This window comes from Citrus clementina, unplaced genomic scaffold (genome assembly GCF_000493195.1).
Source record: "Citrus clementina cultivar Clemenules unplaced genomic scaffold, Citrus_clementina_v1.0 scaffold_5, whole genome shotgun sequence".
In the NCBI taxonomy this organism is placed as follows: domain Eukaryota; kingdom Viridiplantae; phylum Streptophyta; class Magnoliopsida; order Sapindales; family Rutaceae; genus Citrus; species Citrus x clementina.
In genome coordinates, this window is record NW_006262201.1 from 13,984,609 (window position 1) to 14,011,472 (window position 26,864).

The window sequence follows — 26,864 nt, forward strand, 5'->3', positions numbered from 1 at the left end:
TCAGAACGAGGCAGCCCCTCAATAAAATCAAGTGCGACTTCCTCCCAAACCTGGGCTGGTAGTGGAATAGGTTGAAGTAACCCCGCGGGAGTAGTGGCCAAGTACTTATTCTGCTGGCAGATGGTGCATTCCCGTACAAATCTGGTGACATCCTTGTGCATACCTATCCAATACAATTTTGCTGCTAAGCGTAGGTAAGTTTTTGTTTCTCCCGAATGTCCCCCAATCGGAGTGGTGTGAAACTCTCCTATGAGAGCAGAAAGAAGCTTAGAAGTCTGAGGAATAACCAGCCGACTCTTGTAGAACAATACTCCATGCTCAACTGAGAACCCCACGTGAGATTGTGTACCTGAAGTTATGTCTTCCCTTAGTTTTTTCAGAAAGGTATCCTCTGCCAACTCAACCTTTAAGGAATCCCAATGTTGCCACTGAGGAATCGCCAAAGCTGAACACTTTGCTGGTTCTGTTAAGCGTGAGAGTGCATCCGCTACTCGATTACTTGCCCCACTACGATATTGAATATCAAAATCATATCCCATGATTTTGGTGATCCATTTTTGATATTCAACTCCAACAATCCTCTGCTCCAAAAGGAATTTTAAGCTCTGTTGGTCTGTTTGCACAATGAATCGCCTTCCCAGCAAGTACGGCCGCCATTTCAGGATTGCAAACACTATGGCCATTAGTTCTTTCTCATATATGGACTTAAGGCAAGCCCGGGGCCCCAAAACTTGGCTGTAGTAAGCTACTGGCTGTTGCCCCTATAGTAGAACAGCCCCTAACCCAAAACCAGATGCATCAGTCTCAACAATAAATGGCTTTGTGAAATCAGGCATTGCCAACACAGGGACCGAAGACATAGCTTGTTTGAGTTCTTCAAATGCCGCTGCAGCTTCTGGACTCCACCCAAACCTATCTTTCTTGAGCTGATCAGTCAAAGGCGATGTGATTCTGGCATACCCAGCCACGAACTTTCTATAATACCTCGTCAATCCCAGAAATCCCCTTAACGCTTTCAGATTAGTGGGCGTCGGCCACGAGTTCATGGCTTGGATTTTACTTGGATCCGCTGCCACCCCTTGTCCAGAGATGATATGGCCTAAGTATGCCACTTGAGTCCTTCCAAACTCACATTTTTATCGGTTGGCATAAAGGTTGTTGGCCTGCAATATTCCCAAGACGAGAGCCAAGTGCTGCTGATGGGATTCCACTGAAGGGCTGTAAATTAGAATGTCATTGAAGAACACTAGCACAAACTTCCGAAGATAAGGCCGGAAGCATCATTCATCAAGGATTGGAAAGTCTTCGGGGCATTCGTTAGTCCGAAAGGCATGACGAGAAACTCGTAGTGTCCATCATGCGTTCGAAAAGCAGTCTTATGAACATCCTGACTACTGACTCTGATTTGATGGTAGCCCGACTTTAAATCTAGCCTGGAAAAAATTCTGGCACCATGTAACTCATCTAGGAGTTCATCAATGACAGGGATGGGATACTTATCTGGTACCGTCGCTTTGTTGAGAGCCCTGTAATCCACACAAAAATGCCACGATCCGTCTTTCTTCTTAACCAACAAAACTGGGCCCGAGAATGGACTATTGCTGACTTGGATTATTCCCGCATCTAACATCTCCTGAATCAGTCTTTCAATCTCATCCTTCTGGGCATGAGGATAGCGGTATGGTCGGACACTAACAGGTTGACTGCCGTCTTTGAGCAAAATGGAATGCTCATGTCCCCTGGTAGGTGGTAAGCCCATGGGCATGTTAAAAACCAATTCGTATTCAGCTAGGACTTGGTTTAGATTCGTTGGCACCTCAGGGCTCACTTCGCACTGACCTTCAAATTGATTACATTCCACCAGAATTCCAGCTCCCTCGTGCTTAATGGTGTGCATCATTGCCTTCAATGAAACCAAAGTCTTGCCAAGGGAAAGATCCCCTCGTAGAGTAACAGATTCATTTCCGACCATGAACTTCATCACCTGTGTCTTCCAATTTGTGTGTGTCATCCCCAAAGTTTCAAGCCACTGAACTCCTAATATAGCATCCGAGCTCCCCAACCCAAGCGGTAAGAATTCCTCTACAATATCTATTCCCTGTAGATGAACAATGAGTACTACATCTACCAATTTTCACATTTCTATGTCTTATGTCTGAGATCTTTGTTTATTCTAAATGCTAGTTTCATCTCTTGTGCGGATGCTGATAGGATTTTCATTTAAGAGGTGCTATAAAAATAATCTGGCACATTAGAGGGAGGGAGGGAAGAGATTTTGTGAATGCTCGATCAAAAGAATAAAACTAGGTAATGCTCAAGAGTTATAGAAACAGGGTTCATGTATGCGATTAGATATAATATTGACTAAACATTCCACTCGGGAAGAGGAAGGTCCTCGCATCCATATGAATCAATGAACTAATAGTAATACCACAAAATAATATCAGTTGTACTAAGAGTAAATAAATTATTGGGTGGTACTTGCTAAGTTTCAATGGTAAGCCCTGCCATAAACTACATAAATAGTTAGAGAAGAAGAGTCTGTTAGCTAAACACTAGCTACAGTGCTTAGATGAAATAGTTTTGTTTGGAAATGTGCTGCTTCTTTTATTTTTTTTTCATATGGGTTTTGAGAGCAATGTCTATTTATGGTTCAATATTGTACTAATATGCCTACATGTAAGTATAGCACGTGAGATTAGTTTGTACCATTATGCCTTTCTGATTGCCTTTCATTCTCTAATTTTTTTTCTTTTCAGTGGATGGGGAGCTCTACATGTGGGGAAAGAACTCAAATGGACAGCTTGGCCTTGGAAAAAGTAATAGTTGAACCTAAATTTTATGTTAGATAAGTGTGTGTTATAAATATACGCATATTTTCATGCATACATAAATTACATCTGCCAGGTAATAGCCTTTGTTGTATTGCTTTATTTGCTGAATTCGGAATTCCTTAATATAGTGAAGATGAGATAAATTTAAAGACATTTTCACCTAATGATATGTTGTACTGATATGCAGAGGCAGCAAAAGTAATTCCGATACCAACTAAAGTAGAATGCTTGAGTGGAATCTTTACCAAACAGGCGGCTTTGGGCTTTGAGCACTCAGTTGCTGTTACTGGTCTGGAACTAAGAAAAGATAGATTCTATTTTATATACTAGTCAGTATTGGCGTTTATTATTCGGAAATTCTAGGTACCAACCATTGTTGTTTCTTGGTTGTGCTTGCACTCTCCAGGTGGGGGAAAGGTCTTAAGTTGGGGGGCAGGAGGATCTGGAAGACTTGGTCATGGCCAAGAATCAAGCATTTTAGGGTTCTTAAGAAGCACCAGGTTTCTTTTGATGGCTTTATGACCTAACTTTTTTGTTAGACAAAGAAAAGTTAATACAATCTCTAAGACAATAATTGTCATCTTTGTATCAGGGTACAAGGTTGCAAGCTATTTCTGAGTGTACAATTAGAATAGAGCACTGAAATTGTAGATACATCCTGCAAGATAGGTACAACCTAAAAATCATGGATTCTGATATAAATAAAGTAAAAGTTGCCTATAATTTTTAACTGATTGCCTCTAGACTTTTCCATAATCCACCTCAAGTTGGCTCAAAGATGCGGAACATGCCCAGCTTGCTCTTCATATTCTCAGATGACTTTTTGTCAGTACTCTTCGTAAGAAATCCACCTACTGTTTGTTAGTAGGAAGAATGTCATACATACCACATCCCCCTCCAGCTTTTCCTTGATAAAGTGACTATCCACCCTAACATGTTTTGTACGATCATCACAATCCTGCAACTTTCTTCCCTTTGGCCCTCTGAAAAGACTTCTTAATGGTTCTTATCAAGCATATGTTCGCACATAATCAAGCTCTTTGTGTAGACCAGACAGGAATTCAAACACTTTGTCGTCTTGTGTTTTCTTGTAGTTGGCACTATCTGCTGCATGGTCGCACTTGAAGTCATAGTACTGATCCAGCTCCTGCCACAAGCCTATTATTCACTAACACCTTGGTCACCTCATTAAATTCTTTGATCATTGAACTTATCTCATAGATTTGCGTTGAGTCACGGAATAGGTTCCATCATGATGTCCCATTACTTCTTTCCTGTAACAGGTCTGGCTGTCCTATTTCGTGTTCCATAGAATTAATCAAGCCATAACGCGGTCGTTGAGTTTTTCAGAATACCATGTCTGAAACCCAAGGTCATGTTGCTCTGGTGCCTCTGTCAAACCGGTCAAGTACACAATCTACCCTTCTCGAATACCTGTTTTCATAAATAGGGACCGTTGAGAGAAAATTTTGCACATTCAACTTGTGTGTAGTAATCTTTAGAGATGGGCTATATTGTGCCTCAAACAGTTTTGGGATTGATTGCGTTGGCCTTATACAGCTGCTAGATATCCCTCTTTGTTGACTTCAGACATTGTGTCACTTCTGATAAAACCAGTCCTATTTTAGGGGGTAAAACCTATAGTGATTCTAGTGGGATAGGTTCTGATCAAATGAGCACATCTCTAGGCGATAATCATTATCTTGGATTGGTGTACATGCTATTTGTAGGTGTACAATTAGATTAAAGCAGGGAAATTATATATACATACATTCTACAAGATAGGTAACAGCCTAGAAATTAGGGATTGTGGTGTACAATTAAATTAAAATTAGAGATAATTTTTAATGAACGTTTATGGACTTTTGCACAAAAAACATATTTCTTATTCTTCTTAATTGTTTGAAAAATTTGTAATTCCACATTCCTTATTAACTGTCTGATGCATGGTTTCTCTTAATAAATCATAAAGTAATTACGAAATTTCGAGGTGGATAATGCTAAAGCACTTCATGTATGGTAATGTCATGCATATTGTGGTCTGAGTGGTATAAATTTAGTACTTGTCTATGTGTTTGTGTATAATCCTGCATAATTTTGAATGTTATCAGTTTCGGTACGTAGACCAAATAATACAATGCATATCTGGTGTTAATGCATATAACTGTGGAACTACATTTATTGTTAACTAGATTAATGAACATTTTTATCAGCAATCCTTTTCTAAGTGAGCAGTACTAGTGGTTATTAAGTGGGTTACAGTTCATTCAGGAAATGGTTTTGATGTGGGCTCTGCAAAAGAATTATGTTGGGATATACTCGTGCAATTTGATAAGTACCTATTTTAAGAATCAAGAAATTCTATGGTTTGAATCTTTGGTACTCTTTATATATTGTCGCATGTATTGTAGTTCAATTGTAATTTTTTGTTATGTTTGTTCCTACTTTCCATATTAATGTTCTATTAAGAATCTAAAAACAAAGATAAACTGTATCAATAAAGTCAACTCTTTTCTATGTGGCATGTGTACTGACTTGAGCATCTTGAAGCTTCCACATTTCTTGTTCTTTCTTCTATCCATTTTTTTTTTGAATTATTGTTATTTTATCCATGATAAGAACTGTATTTTTTTTTCACAGTTCTGTATTAATAGATGCTTTCTGTGTGCAGTGAATACACACCGAGACTCATAAAGGAACTAGAGGGGGTTAAGGTTTTATTCTTGTTATAAATCGAATGTTGATGGATGTTGTGATTATTCATATATATATATATATATCTTTGTCTTAGTATTATCGTGGTCTCCTAACCTTTTGGTTGATGAATTGTTAGGTTAAAATTGCAGCTGCTGGATTTTTGCATTCAGCATGCATTGATGGTATTTCATGGACCTTTCTTATAGCCAATCTGCATATGACTTGGCTTTCCAAATAATATTAACTTCCTTACATGTCATTGTTTGTCTAAATTTGCAGAAAATGGCCGTGTCTATATATTTGGCGATAGAGCAGTGGATAAGATGGTAAGTCCTTAATCTAATATTCTTTTGAGGATTTTAGCCATCAAAGTTACTTTCTGCTGTCATTTCTTTACGTGAGAAATAACAAATTCTTAATGAAATAAACTGTAGCTCTTTCAAGAGGGAAATCATGCGAGAAGGCCATCCCTGATTAGTAAACTTCCTTACTCAGAAGAAGTTGTATGTGGTGGCTATCACACATGTGTTTTGACAAGTAAATTTTTTCTCCTCGTGTGTTTCAATTTCATCTTGGGTTATGTTATTTTAAGAAAATCACAGGTTATCAAGGAAACATAGATTAAAAAAAACATTTTTTTCCCCTGATAAGAAATTCAAAATGTTTTAATGATGAAAAATTTCAAAACAGAAAGTGGACCAGCTGTCCACTAAGAAAACCCAAAACTTAAACCTATTTGTGTTATACAAAAGTATAGCCAATCACCTCTATAGTCTATAAAGGCTAGAATCAGCTATAACTCCCCATCTCAAAACCCCATCCCGGTTTAGATGTTCTTTTTTTTTGGTTGGGAGGGGGAGGGGGGGGGGGGGGGGGGAATGAATCTTGAAACTCCTTAGAAACTGAAGCCCTAAGTGAAGAAGAAGACGAATTCTATCCCACAGTTCCTCAAGATTATCTGCACTTTTCCCCTAAAAAATTTGAAAATTTCTTTCCTTCCATAATACCCAAAATAGAGTTGTTACTCTAAATTTCCAAGGAGTCTATGTTCCTCTACCTAAAGCAAATGAATACTCCATAAGAAGAGAATCGACCCACAAAATATTAGTTTCTTTGCACAACTTAACATCAGAACTTAGAAGCCACAAAACAATGAAAAAAAAGATGATTTGAATTTTTACACTTTTCTTGCATGTCACCAAGGAGAGACAAAAATTAGGAAACTTTCTTTGAATCACTTATCCAAGATTTAGTTTTCCCTGTGCCAAGGCCCACAAGAGATCTTGAATTTGAGGTTCGGATGGCAGCCTTCTAAATCATTTTGAAGTGTAAAAACTCTCCAGCAGAAACATCATTGTACAACTTCTTAGAATATGACTTGCAAGAATACTGTCCTGAGGCTTCCAACTTCCTTATCCTTTTTGTCTTCCTCCAATTCATCAATATTGATTTTTTCAATACTTAACATAAAGGTTGCAAGTTCTTAAACCACTCTATCATTCATATTTCTTTTAACATTGAACTTCTAATTCCAATTCGTATAGGGTGGAGAGAGAGCCATGCTAGAAAAAATTGACAAAACACAGAACCTGTACAAATGGAGGAATTTCTCACACCACAAAAAATCACCCCTCCACTGTCCTCCCAAAAACGAATGTCTTGCCATTCCCTACTTCTAAGGCAATATAACAAAGAAAAGAGGTTACTCTTTAGATATAGCTTTCCAAGGGCTTCTATTGGACCCATTCCTAACCATGTTTGCATTCAATCCATTTGGATGAGTTCTGTACTTGCTGCAGATAACCAAGTGTCAAAGAGAAGTCTTCTCCAAGGGAAACCTCCAATCCCATTTTGCCTAAAGACCTCTATTTTTCTTTTCCACATTGCCAGTTCCTTAACCGTCTCTATTTTTAGGCCTTGCAACCTTATCCCACTTCATAAGATGAGATCCATTGACATTTCCGTATCTTTCCCATCAGAAGTCTCTCATCATCTTCTCAATTCTTTTCACAATTCCCAATGAAATTTTGAAAAGAGAAAGAAAATAAATTGGAATGGCTGACAATATGGAGTGAACTAGAGTGAGTCTCCATCTTTGGAAAGGTAGGGATTTTTCTATCCTCAAGCCTCTTTACTGCCGGGTCCCAAAAACTTTTTATTTCTAGGATTATCGCCCAAAGGTGAACCTAGGTCCTTAAAGGCCAACTTCCCACTGTAAGCCCAAAATTATTTCCTAGGTTTTGACTTCATCCTCCACCGAGTTGATTCCCGCTATTGTACTTTTGGCCATGTTGACTTTAAGCTGTTCACAACTTTTAATAGGTTTGCAATTTCTTGTTCATCACCCACCGAAAATAAAAGAATACTGTCTGCAAATTGGGGGGTGATAGACCTCAACCTTGTCTTGGCCAATTGTTAGACCCATAGCTAACTCGGCTTCAACAACTCCAGTCATCGATCTGCACAAGCCATCAACCGCCAAAGTAGAAAGAAAGGGGGAGAGAGGATCTCCTTGTCTAATTCCTCTAGAAGCATCAAACTTTTGTTTAGGCCTTCCATTTATGAAGACTGAGAAGTTTACTGATTACAGGCAGCCCTTTATCCTTTTGCTCCACTTGCATCCAAACCCTTTTACTTGGAGAACAAGATCGAAAATATTCCAATCTAAGTGGTCGTAAGCTTTCTTAGAATCACTTTTGGTAAACATCCCCTCTTTTTACTTCTTTCTACAATCTCCTGCAGCTTTGTTAGCAACCAAGACAGAAATGTAGCCCTTTTACAAAAGGTGATTGAGATGAAGATATAGTTTCGGACAACACCTGTTTCAATCTTAAAGAGAGAACTTCATTTTTTTTTTTTTCTCCTCTTCTTGCTCAGAAACATGAAATATTAGGTGTAGGAAATGTACAGAGGAGGAACAAGAAGTCTATAATGATAAAAGACAAAAATCCGCAAGTAAGATAAAAAATTCTAACTAATGAAATTATACCATAGCTGCTTCCCAATTAATCAAAATAAAGAGAGACAAATTTTAAAACTCTGAAGATATAGAAGCCCATAAAAAAGCCCATTTAAGTCTGTCCCAATGAAACATGTAATCCTCCATCACTTTGTTCTAAAAATTCTTAAGTTTCTTTCAATCCATAGGACCCAAAATATAGCCACAACTGTGTAATCCCATAAGACACAAGCCTTCGCCCACCTTTAACTCTCGAAATTTTTTTTTAGAACAGAAATGCTTGTTGCAGGTGTTGCCCAACTCTTTTAAAAGCCCTAAGCAGCTTGGACCATAAGAAGAAAGCAGCTTGGCATTGAAGAAATAAGTGGTCAATACTTTCCGGAGTATTTTTACACTAGACACACCAATCTGGGGATAAAGCCATACTTGGTCTTCTCTTCTGAATTACATTACTGGTATTAATATTCCATTGAGCAACAGCCACACCATCATCTTCACCTTTGAGGGAACTTCAGCTTTCCAAATCAGATTAGTCGGGGCCAAATAGGGGTAGAGTTATTTATGAGACTGAGAAAGTACAATTTGGTAGAAAAGATCTCTGATAGGATTTAGAGATCACACTAGGCAAATTTAAAGAGAGGACTTTAGTTATTATCATGTACAATCTTGTCACCAGGCTGATTGGCCTAAAATCAGAGATCTTGATGGAATCTTTTTTCTCGGCAATTAGGCAGATGAAAGTAGCATTGGTGATTTTATCGATAACACCTTTGTCATAGATTAGAGAAGCCTTGAAGCTGATAACGTCAGCAGATTTTATCTACTAAAGGCCTTAAGTTTGCAATAAATAGCTAGCAAACCAATAATATTTAAGCTCGAGCACCCCCTCCTCCCCTCCCTCAGTCTTGCGATCGGCAATTTTCAACCTCAATCACAAACATAGCAATAAACATGAACACTGACACAGTTTACTGTGATATTATTTATACAGAAGGTTTGGATTCAAAAACTTGATCAATCTGACATGGATATTGTGTTTAGTTGCCAGGGACAAGTTTAATTATTGGGTTGTGTAGAAACTAAGAGGATAGATCTATGAGGTTATTTTAACACGTCTCATTGGCATTGCAGCGCATGGTTGGATTCTACTAGGCATCTCTCTTCTCCATATCTTTTATTAGATTCTTGTGGTGTATTTCATTTTTTTTTATTTTAATTTTAAAGAATTGGCCAATATAAATCCCATAGGCATATTTTAAATAGTCATTGTAACACCCATGAAATTATCCAAATTGTATTCTATGAGAAAACTCTTTGATCCATTGCTGCAATGTCTTTTTCTTTTGTATAAATAAACTTAAACTTGTGTACTGTTTCAATGAAAATTGTTTTATCTACAATGAATTGAAACTGATATGAGAGCTTACGTGAACACAACACTTGGTAATCTGGCATTTGCTTCTTAGGTCTGTGAAAAAAGTCTGTGTGCCTGTACTTTTTGGATTCTTATGCATGCCATTTCATTTACTCTTGCCACTTTTTGTACATGAAATGTGATCTTAAAGGGAATTTTCTCTTCTTCTTTTTTCCTCTTTCAATGAATTTACTCATAGGTGGAGGGGAACTATACACATGGGGCTCCAATGAGAATGGCTGCCTCGGTATTGGGTAACTTCCACTTTAAGACCTTGTTAAAAACACATCTTAGGATATACCTATGTTGTTATGTGTGTTTAGAATTTTAGCTTGTCATACGCTGGTTTTTCTTCTTTCTTAATGTATCTTTTGTTGTCAGTTCTATAGATGTCTTGCATTCACCTGAAAGAGTTCAAGGTCCATTTTCAGAATCCCCCGTTGACCAGGTTTGTATTAAAATTTGTTTAAAATGTTCAATGGGTTTCCATTAGCAATAGCGAGCAATGATGATGCATTTGCCAATGCACTTATAATTTCTAATTGAGTTATGATGGATGTACCTACTTGGGGAGGAGATATGCACGAGCATTGTACTGGTATGTAGCACTATGATGCTGACATCCTTGCATGAATCATACACTATCACTTTATTGAATTTTACTATACAGGTATCTTGTGGTTGGAAGCACACAGCAGCTATATCAGGTAAGGACTGTTTTGAGATTGAATTTCAATGCAGCGTAATTGTTATATACTGGAAAACTGGAATGGTGGAAAGTTGAGGATATAATTGTGACATTTACCTGTACTGTTTTAGAGAGATTCACTTTTATATTTGGAAAAAGTTTTTGCTATGCATTTCTCGTATAGAAACCAACCCATGTTTAGTTGGATTGGGTAAGAGGAGGAAAGATATTGGGACGTTGGTTAGACCAAATAAGAGGATTCCAATGTTTGTTTCGAAGAATTCTAGTAGGTCTTGGAATTTGGGATTTCAGTTGGACCAATTAATATAAAATGAGGATTACCTGAAGGGAAAGTTTGGGAGATAAGACTATAGAGGGATTGGACTAAGTTTTGGTCTCATATTTTTCTCTATGGCATGGGACAAAGTTGTCTCAAAAGAATCATTATACAACTAGTCCCATAACTATATTTCTAAGGAAAATAATAGATGGACTGAGTATTTGGCTGCCCAAGAAGACTGAAACGCAAATTGGCTTGTGTTTGTAAGTCTCAATAAGTCTCACATGGATTTCACGTGAGGAGCAGTAAATAAATTAAGAAAGAAAATTCAGCCCCCCAAAATCCCTTATCTCCAAATCGACATTCAGTTCTTCCTTTTCTTCTTCACTTGTATTTACCATGCAACACCACTTCTCTATATGTAACACCACTGCTTCAACACCCCCCACAAGTATGTTTTCCTTTTTTAGTTATCTTTATTTTGCTGGAAAAGTTCCTTGGAATAAAGTTGACAGTAAGTTTTTTGGAAAATTTCAAGCCATACACAGTTTAATGCTCTGGAAAATTTTTGTTCGGAAAGACAACAATAAGTTGAAAGCAGATACTGCAAAATTGCAGCAACAGTATTCAACAATGTCCTGATTACAACCCAACCTCTTCAAGCCTCATCCCCAGAATGTACAAGTAACTTGGATAATGCCCATTATAAATGTTTCATTATCAATTGACAAAAAAACCACTGTATTAGAAATGTCATCAAAACCACAAGAACACCACACAGAATCTTCTGATCATCAAGTTCAGTTGGATGTGTCAGGTAGATCAGTTGGAAGTTCACTTTGAGAGTTATCTTCCCTATATTGCTGAAGTAGTAGTTTATGAAAATGGGTATGACTTGGTTGAAATATATTGAATTCCTTGGGTTTCGTTTTGTTGGAGATGGGTATTATTTGGTTGAAATTTGAATAAGGGAAAGAAGAGAATGGCTGACTGGTCCTTTGTTACTGCTTTTTTTATTTTATTTTATGTTTTTTCACTTGAGTATGAATTAAACCACAAAATGCCAGAATTTTTGCGTTTGGTAGCCTCGGTTTATAATACTCGGTACATCTATCAATACCATATTTCTAATTATAAACTAGTGTTACACATAAAAAATTTATATCCATAAATGCAATATCTTCTTCTTGTCTGTGAGCTATCTATATCATAAATAATTTTGCATACACGCACTTGGAAGGGATTGGTTTCTGTCTTAAAATGTTAATTTTTTTTTTGTTATATTAAAATCTATCTCTTGCCATTGGACTCTCTTTCCCCGCTTTTTGCAGCACACTTTTCTCTCTCTACCCATTATTTCCATAAACAAATTGGAGGTCTAGATAACCGTTAATATACGAGCTTATGTCTGATATTTTTTTATATGAGCTTAATAAGAGAATGACCATTTATTATGTATGTCACACGAATTGGTATATTGAATAATTATTTGTTGATCTCTACCTTTCTTATAGAAGATAAGGTAAAGAGAAATTTTTTGGAGGAGTGGAGAGAGGCTATGAGTTTTTTTTTTTTTTTCAAAAGTTCGACAAAGCTAAATCAGAACGTTGTCTGTCAATATTTTTTCAAATACTTTGTCCTTTTTATTTTTCTTAATTTTAGATATAGAAAGACCATTATTATGTTAGAAATTTGTTGTCAAATAGCTTGTAGTGACAATAATTGAAGAGGCTACGTAAAACAAGCTCTCTTTCCATGAAATAACCTTGAATATGCTCTTTAGATATAATTTAATGAAAGCATTAAAATCAAGAAAGATATGGGATGAATCAAGAAACAAACATAAAAGCTACTGGTTGTTCATCTTGAATTATATACCACATGCCATCAAACGAAAATATCCCATAATTAAAATCTGTAGCTTTTGTTTAGGTATATGACAATTACGGATCAGATCCACTATCAAATTCACCTGGTTGCCCACACAACATAGCAATTCTTGACATTAAATTAGTGAATTACAAAATTTTTTAGAGAAAGCTGAAGAAAATCTGCAATTTTATTAACTAATAATCCATGTCTAGGGTTTTGAAATCAACTAATCGAAAAAAGTTTACTCACATGTCTAAGATATTCAAAATCAAATTCATCAGAGAAAACTAGCAAAAGACAAAAGAAAGATCTTATTGATTGAAATAGAGCTATGGCAGCTTGGTCTTCCCTAAACTGTCTCCTCCTCTTGTTGCTGCGTTCTCTTCTATTCTTGAATTAATTACTGACTTTTTGTATATATGTTTCAGCCCTAATCCTTGTTGGACTTGCTAAAATCGTTCTAGTTCTCCTTTTCCTAATAAGAATAGGACTTTGAACCAAGGAAATAAGTCCATGAGGCAAAATAGCTCAAAAATCAGTTTTTCATGTGGGCCCAAATAGGAAATTGGGCCAACGCTTCAAGAATCAATCTTTCTGGATCAAATCTGACTCTCAACCTTTGTACAAGTCTAATGGAGCCCAAGAATGTGAATGGAGCCTAGAAAATTCAGCCAAGAAGCAATTAGAATCCAGAAAATAAAATTGCACTTTGAGTATTTTTAATACCAATTTATAGCTTTTCTGCTCCTCTTATTTCTTTGCCTCAAAATCTCCTATGAAACATAAAAGGTCAGTAAAGATTCAAGAAGTTAAAGAAAATATCAAATAAATGCAAGGAATTAAAAAAGGGTAAGTACTTACAAAAAACTCTTGTCGCTAAGGCAGAATAACCTTTAGTCGCTGAGAACTCAGTAACTCTTATGTTGCCTTAGCTCGTTGGTCAATCCATTTTTTTGTGTATTTGACATAGTATTGCTGTTATTGTACTTTGAATAAAATGTTTTCCTTTCTAATCAACAATAGTCATGTATTGTTTATTTTGTTTTTGCTATTACTTTTGCACACTTTGCTTAAATGGATAATTTTCTGTGTTTTAAATCGTACTCTGCACTTTGAAGTATCTAGTTTTCTGTAAACAACTTGATGTTGATATATTTACCCTTTAACTTCTTGACTCAAATATGGGAATTTATTTTTACAGAAGGCAAGATCCTCACCTGGGGCTGGGGTGGTTCTCATGGAACATTCTCAGAAGATGGACATTCCTCTGGTGGACAATTGGTATGATTCCACTTTTCTTATATAATCTCTAATTTATGACAAATAATTATCATGATTATCATTACTATTTAGATGAAAGTATATTTGGTGAAGTTATTGAGCCTGAAGATATTTTTGAACTTTTTCAGTCCTAGTACTTGATTTTGGATATGCCAGTCATTGAAATCATAACCAAGCTTTAATTTGATTTGCCTTGCGGCATTTGGGTCTTATGATTACAAGGTTGTGTTATTGGTTTTAATTTTTTATTAAAAACTTTTTAATATAATTTGACCTGAAAGTTTAAGCTTATTTATAAAAAATCCCAACAATTGCATTTAGATTTTTACATTTTGTGTCACGTTTATATATGTGTGTGCGGGTGTGTATGTGTATTGAGTAATTTTTCAATAAGAGATCGCTTATTTTATTGAAGTAAATAAGCTAAAAGACAAGAAATGACACTCTAATGCAGTTGATTTTAAACTTTTAATTTGTAGTGTATTGAAATTTATATTTTTTGTCTTTATTTATCTTTTATTTTAATAAAGTATAGATATATATGTATGTATAAACGATATATGTTAATTAATCAATCACTCATTAAAAATAAAAGAGTTGTTAAAAAGATGGTGCAACTAGGTTTAGATCCTTGCCGGTGGAGATGATTTATAAAGGATCAGGTCAAACTTTTCTTCTCCTATAAATGAATGCTGCACTTTAGACCTCCAAAAATTTGGTATTGATTTTGTCTTAGTTGGCCTAAGGCCATTAACGCATCATTAAATTTTATTGGTCTGAGTTGGTTGAGGTTTGCTTGTATGATCTTAATCAAAATGACTAGTCCATTTGTCTTGGTAGCCAACGGTACTTTGGAAGCTTCATTTTCAAGGTTGAATGAGGCAAGTTCTTGTTCTCCTATAAAATATGCACTATAAAAATAGGATGAATTGTATTGGATTCTCCTCGACTAAAATTTTAATTAGTGTCATTTAGTGTTGTATAGACCATATTGTATATTCTAAAATTTTGTTAAGTCAATTATTAAAATTAAAAAGCTCACTGTTGGAATAGATCAACTGCAATTGGCAATCATTTGCAATGACCATTCTCTTACTGACATCAACCACCAGTTATCGGTGTCTGATGAAGAAAAAATCAGTACCACTTGAATCCTTGTCATTGGATCTATGTAATCATAAAATTATGACCGCTGTATGAGCCACCATCTGCTAGTGCCATGTTTGTCACGTTGCAAAAGATTGGCATAAGACAAAGGCGTGTACAGTGGTTAAAATTTTACTCTGAATTTTCCAATGAAGATGGCTCAAGCGCGGGTCACATTTGTATGATTGCGTAGATTCGGCATTTAGGATTCCAAAGTTAGTGAATTTGTTTTCAACTAATACCGCTAATCATCGGCTCACAATGGATGGCAGCAGTAAATGATTGCCAATCATAGTGTTTGTCAAAGATCGGTGCTGATTTAGCAGTGACTATTAATTATATTAAACTAATGTTATCAACATGGGGTTGGGTCTATTTCATTTAGAGCCAAACAGTAGATTGTAAACCTCAATACAGTCTAGTGTAACATAGTGTGCCAAATGCATGAAATTGTTATATTTATCGAAACTCTAGCCTCTTTCACTGTGAAGTTAAATTTTTCGTTTTGGTGGAACTCGGTGGTGCTATTCTTGCTGCTTAGGATAGAGGACAATTGACTCCTTCAGAGTAAATAAAATTTATCGCATGGTGGCAGAACTAGTATTTGAGGTCACAAGTTTGAATCACCATCAGCTCTCAAACATTGCTTCTCCCAAAAACGTGAGTATAAGTAGATATATTCCAAATATCTTGTTGGGACAATTTGGGATTACTGTTGGGATGACCAGATGTAAGTATTTAGATTCTAAGTAGACTTCATTTGTAAAATATGTAGATTGTGATAATTTTTTTAAAAAATGTCAATGTTTTGTTGTTTTAAAATGTAAATTGTATAATTAGGACAAACTGATTTTTAAAGGTGAGTTCGAAAGTGGAATGCGTATGAGGGAGTTGGAGATTGACTTGGAGTATCTAATGAAGATATGTTGTAGAATTTGGCAGTAAAGGGTTAATGTTAGGTTGCACCAAGTTGGGAATGATTAGTCGTCATGGATGGCTTCTGTAAGTTTTAGTGCTAAATAAATTACCCTTATATTATTTTGTCAAAGGAAAATTATTATTCGTATACTTTAAATTTGTTCTGTTATCACAAATATTATAACACTTTAAGGGTGTATCAATCGTCCACTGTAAATTGATAAAAGCTATCTGTTGACTACTAATCTGTTTGTAAGTTAACAAAATCGTAATAAAATGACGATTTTGCCCTTAAAACTCAAATTAAAGTAAACAGACATAATTAAATATTTAAATAAAATTTGATTAACATACAAAAACAATCCCTTTTTTAAATTAAATTTTAAATGATCAATGACTAATAGGAATTTTTGTAATTATGAACAGAGAAATCCCTCATTGTCTACATATGCGAACTACAACATTCTGAGAATACATTGAAGGGAAAAATCAGTAAAATCACATACAGATAATACTCATTATTTTTCTGTCACTCCCTTAAACAATACTACACTAACCTAACAAGAATTTCAAGTGCAATAAAGTATAACACCAAATACTGTAAGATAGAGGAAAGAATTCTTATAAACCAAATTAATGCGGACACTTATATCACCATCTCATGCAAGAAGTTTGTGTGTTTCAATTTGACTGTTTTTTAATTTTTTAAGTTTTGGACCTGCTGGTGAAATGACGCCATTTCATGTGGTGAAATGACGTTTCAGATAAGTGAAATGACATAATCGTTAAGAAACGATATGTCGTTTTTTCCATTCATTATAGGACGACAAGTCGTTTTGTCTAGGACGACATGTCGTTTTTTATGAGAACGATATGTCATTTTTTATGGGAGCTTCTTTTATTTCAAAGGACTAAATTATCCTTATGACGTCAGCACTTACGAATAGTAGCTAACAGATTAGTGGTCAGTTGATAGCTTTTGTCAACTTAAGGTAAACGATTGATACACCCTTAAAATATTGTAGTATTTTTATAATAGAGCAAATTTAGGGTATACGAATAATAATTTTCCTTATCAAATTTATCGTGTGTTTCTCATAACAGACGTTTCTCATAACATACACTCTTTTTCTAAACAAAAAATATGATGCAAAGAGCCTTTCTTTGGAGAGTTGTACAATTGTAACAAATGAAGTTGTAGACAACTGTCTTTATGTGTTAGTTTATTTCAGTTCATTATATTGCATAGTTCATTATATTGCATAGACAACTTGGGTAAGCAACTTTTGTGGACCCGTTCACTCCCCCAAGGGGAAGTACTGAGACCCTACTTTTATAAGGCTTTTGGAAAGTAGGATCTTACATCTTTAATTTTTTTCCTATAGTTGGTTCTCCTGTGATTTCTGTTTTAGTTTTATGAGTGGTGAGGAAAGATACCACCATTTACACATTTTCGTTTATTAGGACATGAATTGATATGGTAAATGCTTTTATTCCGTGGATTCGTGTGAAGCGTAACTGTAGAAATACTATTCTATATATCAAGTAGGTCAAAGTTCTTATTTTCAATGTAGTTATGTTGTGCAGTTAACACGTACGTAGTTATGCCACTGATGTTTTGTATTTATTTTCAGGGCCATGGAAATGATGTTGACTACATACACCCAACAATTGTAAACTTTGGGGAGAATGTGAAAGCATTGCAAGTATCATGTGGATTCAATCACACAGGTGCTTTACTTGAATATGTCTAATCTTGACCGCCGTTCCAGCTGCACTACAATTAGTTGGTTCTTTGGAGACAAAAATGTTCAAATTCCAACTGCCTGCGTATTGATTTTCATTTTTATGTTGTAGCACTTGCTGTCACCGAATGTGCAGCAACACTTTTTGCCCTAGAACTCAACATATCAGAATGTTACCTTGTACTTATGATGTGAAGGTAACATATTTTCTTATGATTTCTGTACAAAGATGAGAGATTTATATAGAATTTTTAGAAAACAAAATAAATAAATAATGGTGGGTTCAAAGAACCTATAAAAAAAATTTTTATGCCCACATTCTGATACCACTTGGAACAACCACTACCACCCAAAAGGGGAGCCACTCCTTGGTTGCTGGATAGGATAAACTGTGGTTGGAATGTCAGGATTCACAACCTAAAACTTTCTTATGCACAAGATCCTCAAAAGAGGTGAGTGCAGAGCATACTCATTATAGGATCGGAATGAACTATTACGAGAGTGTTGTTTTTCAAGAAAAATAAAGGAAAATGAAGAAGCTTTAGAATGTCATGTTATTAAAACACGATTTAATTCGATTCTTAAATGAGTTCTGCCTACAAACTGAAATAAGTTCTTATATAGAAGAACTCGTGGAGAGAGGATAGATATGACCCTATCTTTTTGTAAAAGTAAAAACATAATTATGAAAGGGATAGGACAGGATTCCTATCCTACTTTTCTTAAAGAAAACAAAGTAAAAGTAAAAGCAAGCTTTTAGAAAAGTAGATGTTTTGCTTTTGTAAAAGCAAAAGCGATTATTACGAACAAACAAAAACTTAAAGAGGCAGCAATCACAAGATTCATAGATAAGATCATTAATGGCTATGAGAGGGGGACATGTTGTCAACATCGCTATCGATTTCTGTGAAAGGTTCCTTCCACCAAGGCAGATGGGCATAGTATTGACGAGTTGGAGAATTTGTTGGTGGAACTGAACTGGTTGAAGGTTGCATCAGATGCTTCTGCAGGATGCAAGATTGAAGTAAATTCTTCCCAAGGATTTTGGGAATCTTGGAAAAGAATGTTGGTATAATCTGGTCTTTCTTCCTTAATTAATATTTCAGTGGATGGAGAATTATTGGATGAGGGAATTTTAGCAGTGGGAATGACCATAAGTTCATGGTGTGGATTTAGGGACATATATTGAATGCCAATTGGTGTGGGCTGAACATGGTTTAATTTAATGAGGTAGTTTTTCAGAGTAGAGATAAGGCTAGGGTCATGTGTCAGGGGAAAACTATGAGGGATGGTTTTTCACTCATAGGCTTGATCTTGTATCCAGAAGAGTTTAATGACAGGATGTTGAAAGTAGGGACAATGGACAATGAAGATCGAGGTGAATTGTTCACCTTGTTGATCAGGGAGAAGATTGAGGTGATGGTGATTTACGATGATGTTGAGTTGTTTTCTCCACGAAGAGAGAGGAGAGAATCATTCAAAGAGAGTCCATAACAAGGAATGAGCTTGGGTGGGGTTAGTGAGGTGTCTGAACATTGCCTGTATAGGAAAGACAAGCTTAATAGCATATAAAACAGTGAGACACCATATGTACCACAATTCATCTTCTGTGATATCTCTAGAGGGATCAATGGTGAGTCTTGTGAGAAAAAGGTGATCAGGGTGAAAACTAAAAAAATCAGATGATTGAGTATGATATATGTTCATGAAGTACCGGAAAATAAATTTCTTAGTAAAGTCTTGGATTTGATAGGGACTGAAAAACGTGAGATTACAAGGGAAAGATTTCCTTGTAAGAGCTAAGTTTGGCAAGGAGGAATTCATAAAGATCACTGGTACTGTAACAGAGGAGGAGATGAGAGTAAGAGTGGTTGAAGATGAAGGTCTAGGTAGTAGATCAGGAATGAGATTTTGATCTCCCTTGATATGCTGGACTGAAAAATCATATTTGGAAAATCATGTCTTAAGACAGAGAAGGTGTTTGTCTGAAAGTGTTTTATTTTTGAAATCAAGAATTTTCGGAAAATATGAGTTGTTTAATCTGACAAGAAAATTATGGCCAATGAGATAAAATTCAAATTTTTGAATTTCATATTTTACGGCTAAAATCTCCTTGTAGATTACGTGATAATGTTTTTTTATTCTTTGAACTGACCACTAGCATGAGTACAGTAAGATTCTTTTCTATCAAGCTTTTCCAAAAGTTTTGCTCCCCAGTACTCATCACTTGCGTCTGTTTGGAGGATGCACTGTCCTTCAGTGGGGATCTTTAATGGAAAAGGATGCTAAGTAATCCTTTTTAGATGTTGAACTGCAGCAGTCTGAGAGGGTCCCCATGATGGGGCAAATCTCTTAAGTATTTTTGACAACTGGCTGGTGTGGATTGACACATGAGGGAAAAAATCCCGAAGATAATTTACAATGCCTAGAAACTACTGAATTTATATTCTGGACAAGTGTTCATCAGGAAAATGGACCAATTCTTGAGCTATGTGTGGACCAGGGCGGTAATGGTCATCTTTAATGACCATGCCAAGAAATTCTACAGAATCCTAATCGAGGATACTCTTTTTGTCAGAAAGCATAATGCCATGTGATTCTATTATCTTGAGAAAGTGAGAAAGTAGATCGTGGTGGGAGTTATGGTCTTTAGAAAACAAGAGCACATCATCTATGTAGATAAGTGCATGATGGAGTATGGGCTCAAAGATTTTGATCATGGCTTTTTGAAAAAGTGAAGGTGCTACTTTGAGACCAAATGGCAGTAAATTGTTTGGAAAAACTCTGAGAACAAAAAGAGTTTTTTAAGGATCTGATAAAAAACAACCAGTCATTCAAAAGTGCCTGCAAAAAATCTCATCTCTCCATCAAGTGTAAAGGTGATAAAGATTGCACTTGTTCGACCATATCAATTAAAGTTCTTTTGATATAACTCTCTTTTCCATATCAATTCGCTTGTTTCTCTCTTTTTTTTTTCACTAATTGAAACTTTCTTTTTCCCACTTTTTTTTCTCTATTTTTAGTTTCAGCCTCTCTTGTTTTGAACTCTTACTCATCTTTTTCATATCACTCTCTTTCCTCAATCTCTCTTGATCATCACTTGGTTTAGGGATAAAGGTATAAGAGTAATTGATTTCTTATTAAGTACAAAAGAGTGTTTATTGGTATAGCCATTATGATCGACCTGCTTAACTGTTATTGTTAATGTGAACCTCACAAAGATAAGTGAGACCCTGCATTCAATGACGCTCCTTTTGCCAAGGATCGTTCTAATTTATATTTAAACAACCATGAAATAAAGACTTGACCCTTTATTTATAAAGATAAGAACAAGTGGTTTAAGGAACAAAAGGTTGATGCCATACTCAAGTGATAAGTCAAGAAATAACACCACAAAATGAAATCTTGATAATTTTTTAAAATGTTTTGAAATACCTAAGAGAAAAGCTATCGCTATCATTATAAACTTGGATTTGAAGTTCCCAATAGAATTATTTGGGTTTATAGATTTGAATTTTACTAATGGAATAAGGTTTTCCTTATTGCTAAATATAACCTAAAGTAAAAAGGAAATAAATGATCTTATTGATCTTAAAGTAAAGGGAAATAAAAGATCTTAAAGTAAAAAGGAATTAAAAGATCTTGTTTCCACAATAGATTATAAAACAAATATTGTGCCTGTTTGTTTTCCTAATTTGACAAGGCTTTGTTTATTCTTCGTGCAAGTCATTCCAAATCAAATTTAGAAGCTTGAATGACATTGACTACCTTGAACACTCAATCTGGGTAGATCAGTTTGATTAGACCTCTATGGATGTTCAACGGATCTCGTGAACCTTTAGCAACTTAGTTCTCATCATTCCCCCTCTCTTGAAAAGGATTTATCCTTAAATCTTTGCCTACATCAAAAGGAGATAAATCAACAACATTAAAGCTTGCACTTAGATTATACTCACCTAGAAAATCCAACTTATAAGCATTGTCATTGATCTTTTCAATCACTTGAAGTGGTCTATCTCCCCTTAAAGGTAGTTTTGAATGCCTTTGAATAGGAAACCGTTCCTTCCTCATATGCAACCAAACCCAATCTCCAAGTTTGATACAACTTTCTTGCACCTCTTGTTAGCTTGGTTAGCATATTGTTCAGTTCCCTTCTCAATATTTTGCCTTGCCTTTCCATAGATATACCTAACAAAGCCAGCTTTTTTCTTTCCATCTAAATTAATTTGCTAACCCATAAGTAAACAGGTTAAATCCAAAAGAGTTAATGAATTGAAACCATACACAATTTCAAAAGGTGAGAACTTAGTTGCGAATCTACATGTGACAAACATTCTTCCCATGTTTTCAAGTTCTTTTGTATTATAGCATGCAAAACGTGATTAATTAATCTCATAAAAATATTAGGTGCATCTATTAATCCAAACAACGTAACTAACCTTTTCTAAATGACATTTTGTTTTAAAAATAATTTTCGATTCATCACATTCTCTCATCCTAATACGATGATACATTTAAGATCAATTTTGAAAAGAAGCCACAAGTACTATATAATTCATCAAGCATATCATCTAATGTAGGATTTGGATGTCTATATATTACAATAACATAGTTGATGGTGCGGCAATCAACACACATCCTCCATGACCCATCCTTTTTAGGCACAAGCAATGCTAGAACCACACAAAGACTCACGCTTTCACGCACAAACCCCTTCTCTATAAGCACACTCACCTACTTTTAAAGTTCCTTTGTCTCCTCAAGATTGCTTCTATAAGTTGGCTGATGCGAACCCCATAATGAAACTTTGAATTCAACCCACACTCAACTTCCCAAGAAAGTTCTAAACATATTTAAATGAAACAAAAACTTTGACCCAATGTTTAAGAAAACAAGAACCCGAGGTATGGAGAATGATATGGATGCCATACTCAAGATTTAGATAAAAAGGTGAGTGATAAGTCTATTTTGGAACGCAACAAGAATGTAAATTCTTAATAAGTTTACTAGTTCTCAAAAGTACCAAAGAAAGAATGATCTTTCAAATTCAAAATAACATTAATCTCTAATTGTCTTACATAGAAATGTTATTGAGTTTAAATAGGCTAATAGAAACCCAATATCTTAAAAATACAAATGAAAATGGTTTGTAAAAGGATGCTTCAAAATTCTTCACCAACCCACCATTAGTAATGCTAGTTATCGACAAACTTAATGCTAACCTACTATAATTAATGCTATTATTGACAAACTTAATGCTAGTCTACCATAATTAATGCCGTCATTGACAAACTTAATGTTAGCTCACCATCATTGATGGTAGATTTACCTTACACATTAAAAAACTTGAAATAAAACAAACAAATGAAGTTGAGTAAACAAATGAGTCGTTGGAAATCTCAAGTCTAAACAAGCTGTAATAAATTTGTTATAACTCTTTTTAGAGAACTTCAAATCCAGCTGTGTAAATTGCATTGGAAAGTTAACTTAATTATCTTTCCAACGGTGTATAGCTTGCACATTACTTCTGGTTCAATCACTACCAGTTTTATTCCGAATTTGTCTTTTTTGCATTTGATCCAAATTGTGTATTTGGCTACCCAATAGTTTGAATAATGCCCACAATGCCTTGTCTTATCTCTAATCCCATTCATGATGTCATGGATCTTGAATTGCATTTTCAATCCATATTTTTTCAGTTAATTCATTTAAAGCAGCTTGCATTTTTTTGGCTCTAGCTCTTATAACTGGGCCTTCATGAATGTGCAAATGATCAGTTGAAGTTTTAACAGTATTCCCTTGATAGTTCTCATCATTCCCCCTCTCCTCAAAAGGATTCGTTATTGAATCTTCACCTACATCGAAAAGAGAAAGATAAAAAACATTAAAAGTAGCACTCGCATTATACTCACTAGGAAGATACAATTTGTAGGCATTGTCATTTATCTGTGCAACCAGTTGAAATGGATCATCTGCCCTTAGAAGTAACTTGGAACGTCTTTGTACTGGGAACCTCTCATTTCTCATGTGCACCCAAACCCAATCTCTAGGTTGAAAAACTACTTGCTTACGTCTTTTGTTGGCTTGAGTAGTATATTGTTCAATCCTCTTTTCTGTGTTGCTGCACTTTCTCATGCAATTGCTTAACAAATTCAGCTTTCTTTTTACCATCCAAACTAGCACGCTTATCAATAGGTAACGGTAATAACTTACCCCGTAAAGTTTGTGGATGGCAAGTAGTAGAAAACAAAAGTTTAGTACCTAACTTACCCCATAAAGTTTTCCAAAAGTAGCTCTAGAACTTAACATCTCGATCTAAAACTATGCTCCTTGGTACTCCATGTAATCTAGCTATTTCCTTGAAAAATAAATTTGTTATGTTTGTTGCATCATCAGTTTTGTGACATGGAATGAAATGTGCCATCTTTGAAAACCGTCAACAACAACAATAAAAATAGAATCATTTCCCCTTTTTGACCTAGGTAAACCTGAAACAAAGTCCATAGAAATATCAACCCAAGGTTCGCCAGGTATGGGTAAAGGGTTATAAAATCCATGGGGTAAAACTCTAGACTTAGGATGTTTACAAGTGATATATTTATCACATATTCTTTCAACATCACGTTTTATATGTGACCAAAAGAAGTGTTTTTTTTTAAAACATCTAAAGACTTTACAATGCCAAAATGTCTCATTAAACCTCCCTCACGAGCTTCACGCACAAGTAATTCACGCAAAGAACTATGAGGCACACAAATTTATTCTCTACAAATAAGAACCCATCATGCCTATAGAACTTACCAAATGCAACTTTCTCATAAGCATTAAACACGTTAGCAAAATCAGGATCATTAACATATAATTCTTTAATGTACTCAAATCCTAACAACTTTGTATTTAATGTAGAGATAAGTGCATCAGCCACCACACTCTTCTTACCTTGTTTGTATTTGATTACATAAGGAAATGGTTCAGTAAATTCAACTCATTTGGCATGTCTCTTATGTAACTTATCTTGCCCTTTCAAATGCTTCAATGACTCATGATCAGGGTGTATAATAAACTCTTTAGGTAGAAGATCATGTTGCCAAATTTCCAATGCTTTCACCAATGCATACATTTCTTTGTCATAGATAGGACAATTTAGGGCTGCTCCACTCAATTTCTCACTAAAATAAGCAATTGGACGCCATTCTTGCATAAAAACAGCTCCAATACCTATACTTGAAGCATTACACTGAATTTCAAAAGCTTTAGAAAAATCAGGTAAAGCAAGTAATGGTGCAGAAACCAATTTCTCCTTGATTAGATTAAATGCCCTTTCTTGTTTACTACCCCACTTAAATCCCACATGTTTCTTCGCAATTTCAGTTAATGGTGCAGAAGGGTGCTAAAATCTTTCACAAATCTTCTATAAAAACTAGCCAAACCTTGAAAACTTCTTACCTCACTTACACTTTCAGGTGTAGGCCACTCCTTAATAGCCTTTACCTTCTCTTCATCAACCTCAATTCCTTTAGCACTTACAACATAACCAAGAAAAACAATTTGATTTGCACAAAAAGAACATTTCTTCAAATTAGCATACAACTTTTCCTTCCTTAAAATAGTCAATACATTTTGCAAATGTTCAATTTGTTCATCTAGACTTTTACTATAGATCAAAATATTATCAAAATAGACAACTAGAAACTTACCGATAAAAGCACGCCAAAACATGGTTCATTAGCCTCATAAAAGTGTTGGGTGCATTAGTAACCCAAATGGCGTCACTAATAACTCATGTAAACCATATTTTGTTTTAAAAGCAGGTTTCCACTCATCTCCCTCTCTAATCTTAATTTGGTGATATCCACTTTTAAGATCAATTTTACTAAACACACAAGAACCATGCAATTCATCAAGCATGTCATCAAGTCTAGGAATAGGATGTCGATACTTTACAATAATTTTATTAATTGCACGACAGTCAACGCACATCCTCCATGTTCCATCGATTTGGCTTGCCTACAAGTGACACATCTACTAGAAAGTCTTTCAACATCTCATTTCATATGTGGTCAATAGAAGTGTTCCTGTCAAACTGCTAGTCTTTACAACTCCAAAATGCCCCATTAACCCTCCTCTATGGGATTCTCTTACTAACAAATCTCTCAAAGAACAGTTAGGCGCACACATTTTATTCTCTCGAAATAAATAGCCATCATGCCTAAAGTATTTACCGACTACGGTCTTTTCACAAGCTTGGTATTCAACACTAAAATCATGGTCATCAACATACAATTCATTAATATATTCAAAACCAAGTAGTTTAGTATTAAGTATTGAAATTAAGACATACCTGCGGGAAAACGCATCCGCAACAATATTTTCCTTACCTTGCTTATAACGAATGACATATGAAAATGTCTCAATGAATTCTACCCATCAAGCATGCCTCTTGTTCAGCTTGTGTTGGCCTATAAGGTGTTTCAAGGACTCATGATCGGTGTGAATCACGAACTCCTTAGGCCATAGGTAGTGCTGCCACATTTTTAACGCTCAAACCAACGCATACAACTCCTTATCGTAAGTAGGGTAGTTTAAGGTTGCCCTACTAAACTTTTCACTAAAGTAAGCAATTGGTCGTCATTCCTGCATTAGGACTGCGCCAATACAAATACTTGAGGCATCGCATTCAATTTCAAATGTTTTATTAAAGTTAGGTAAAGACAATAAAGGAGAATTAGTCAGCTTTTACTTGATTATTTGAAATGTCTTCTCTTGTGCTTCTCCCCACTTGAATCCAACATCTCTTTTTATTACTTCAGTAAGCGGTGCGACTAATGTGCTAAAGTCTTTCACACTTGACCCTTTATCTATAAATATAAGATTCAATAGTATAAGAAATCAAGGATAGTTTTGGAGTAGGCGTTAGATTTTTGGTCGAGCGAATCGGCCTTCGGATGTAGTCATGTTAGTTTTGCTTTCTCTATTGCATGATGAACCGGGGATCAAGAGTCACAATCAGAACAAAAGGAAGTTCATTGG

General features: G+C 35.4%; 1 protein-coding gene across 8 annotated transcripts in view; it reads left to right on the plus strand.

Annotated features, from left to right (window-relative positions):
• The window catches only part of LOC18040214 (ultraviolet-B receptor UVR8), a 25,088-nt gene extending 6,980 nt beyond the window's left edge, over window positions 1-18,108 (plus strand). For 7 of the 8 annotated variants that reach the window (XM_024184352.1, XM_024184345.1, XM_024184346.1 and 4 more), the window contains 12 exons: window positions 2,760-2,819; window positions 3,022-3,123; window positions 3,241-3,334; window positions 5,506-5,548; window positions 5,668-5,713; window positions 5,811-5,857; window positions 5,966-6,068; window positions 10,104-10,158; window positions 10,286-10,352; window positions 10,575-10,611; window positions 13,946-14,025; window positions 17,724-18,108. In XM_024184352.1, coding sequence (XP_024040120.1) covers window positions 2,760-2,819; window positions 3,022-3,123; window positions 3,241-3,334; window positions 5,506-5,548; window positions 5,668-5,713; window positions 5,811-5,857; window positions 5,966-6,068; window positions 10,104-10,158; window positions 10,286-10,352; window positions 10,575-10,611; window positions 13,946-14,025; window positions 17,724-17,843 — 854 coding nt within the window. In that variant the 3' untranslated portion in view covers window positions 17,844-18,108. The remainder of the gene's footprint in view (window positions 1-2,759; window positions 2,820-3,021; window positions 3,124-3,240; window positions 3,335-5,505; window positions 5,549-5,667; window positions 5,714-5,810; window positions 5,858-5,965; window positions 6,069-10,103; window positions 10,159-10,285; window positions 10,353-10,574; window positions 10,612-13,945; window positions 14,026-17,723) is intronic. The other variant, XM_024184351.1, reaches the window with a different exon arrangement.
• Window positions 18,109-26,864: the final 8,756 nt, after the last annotated feature.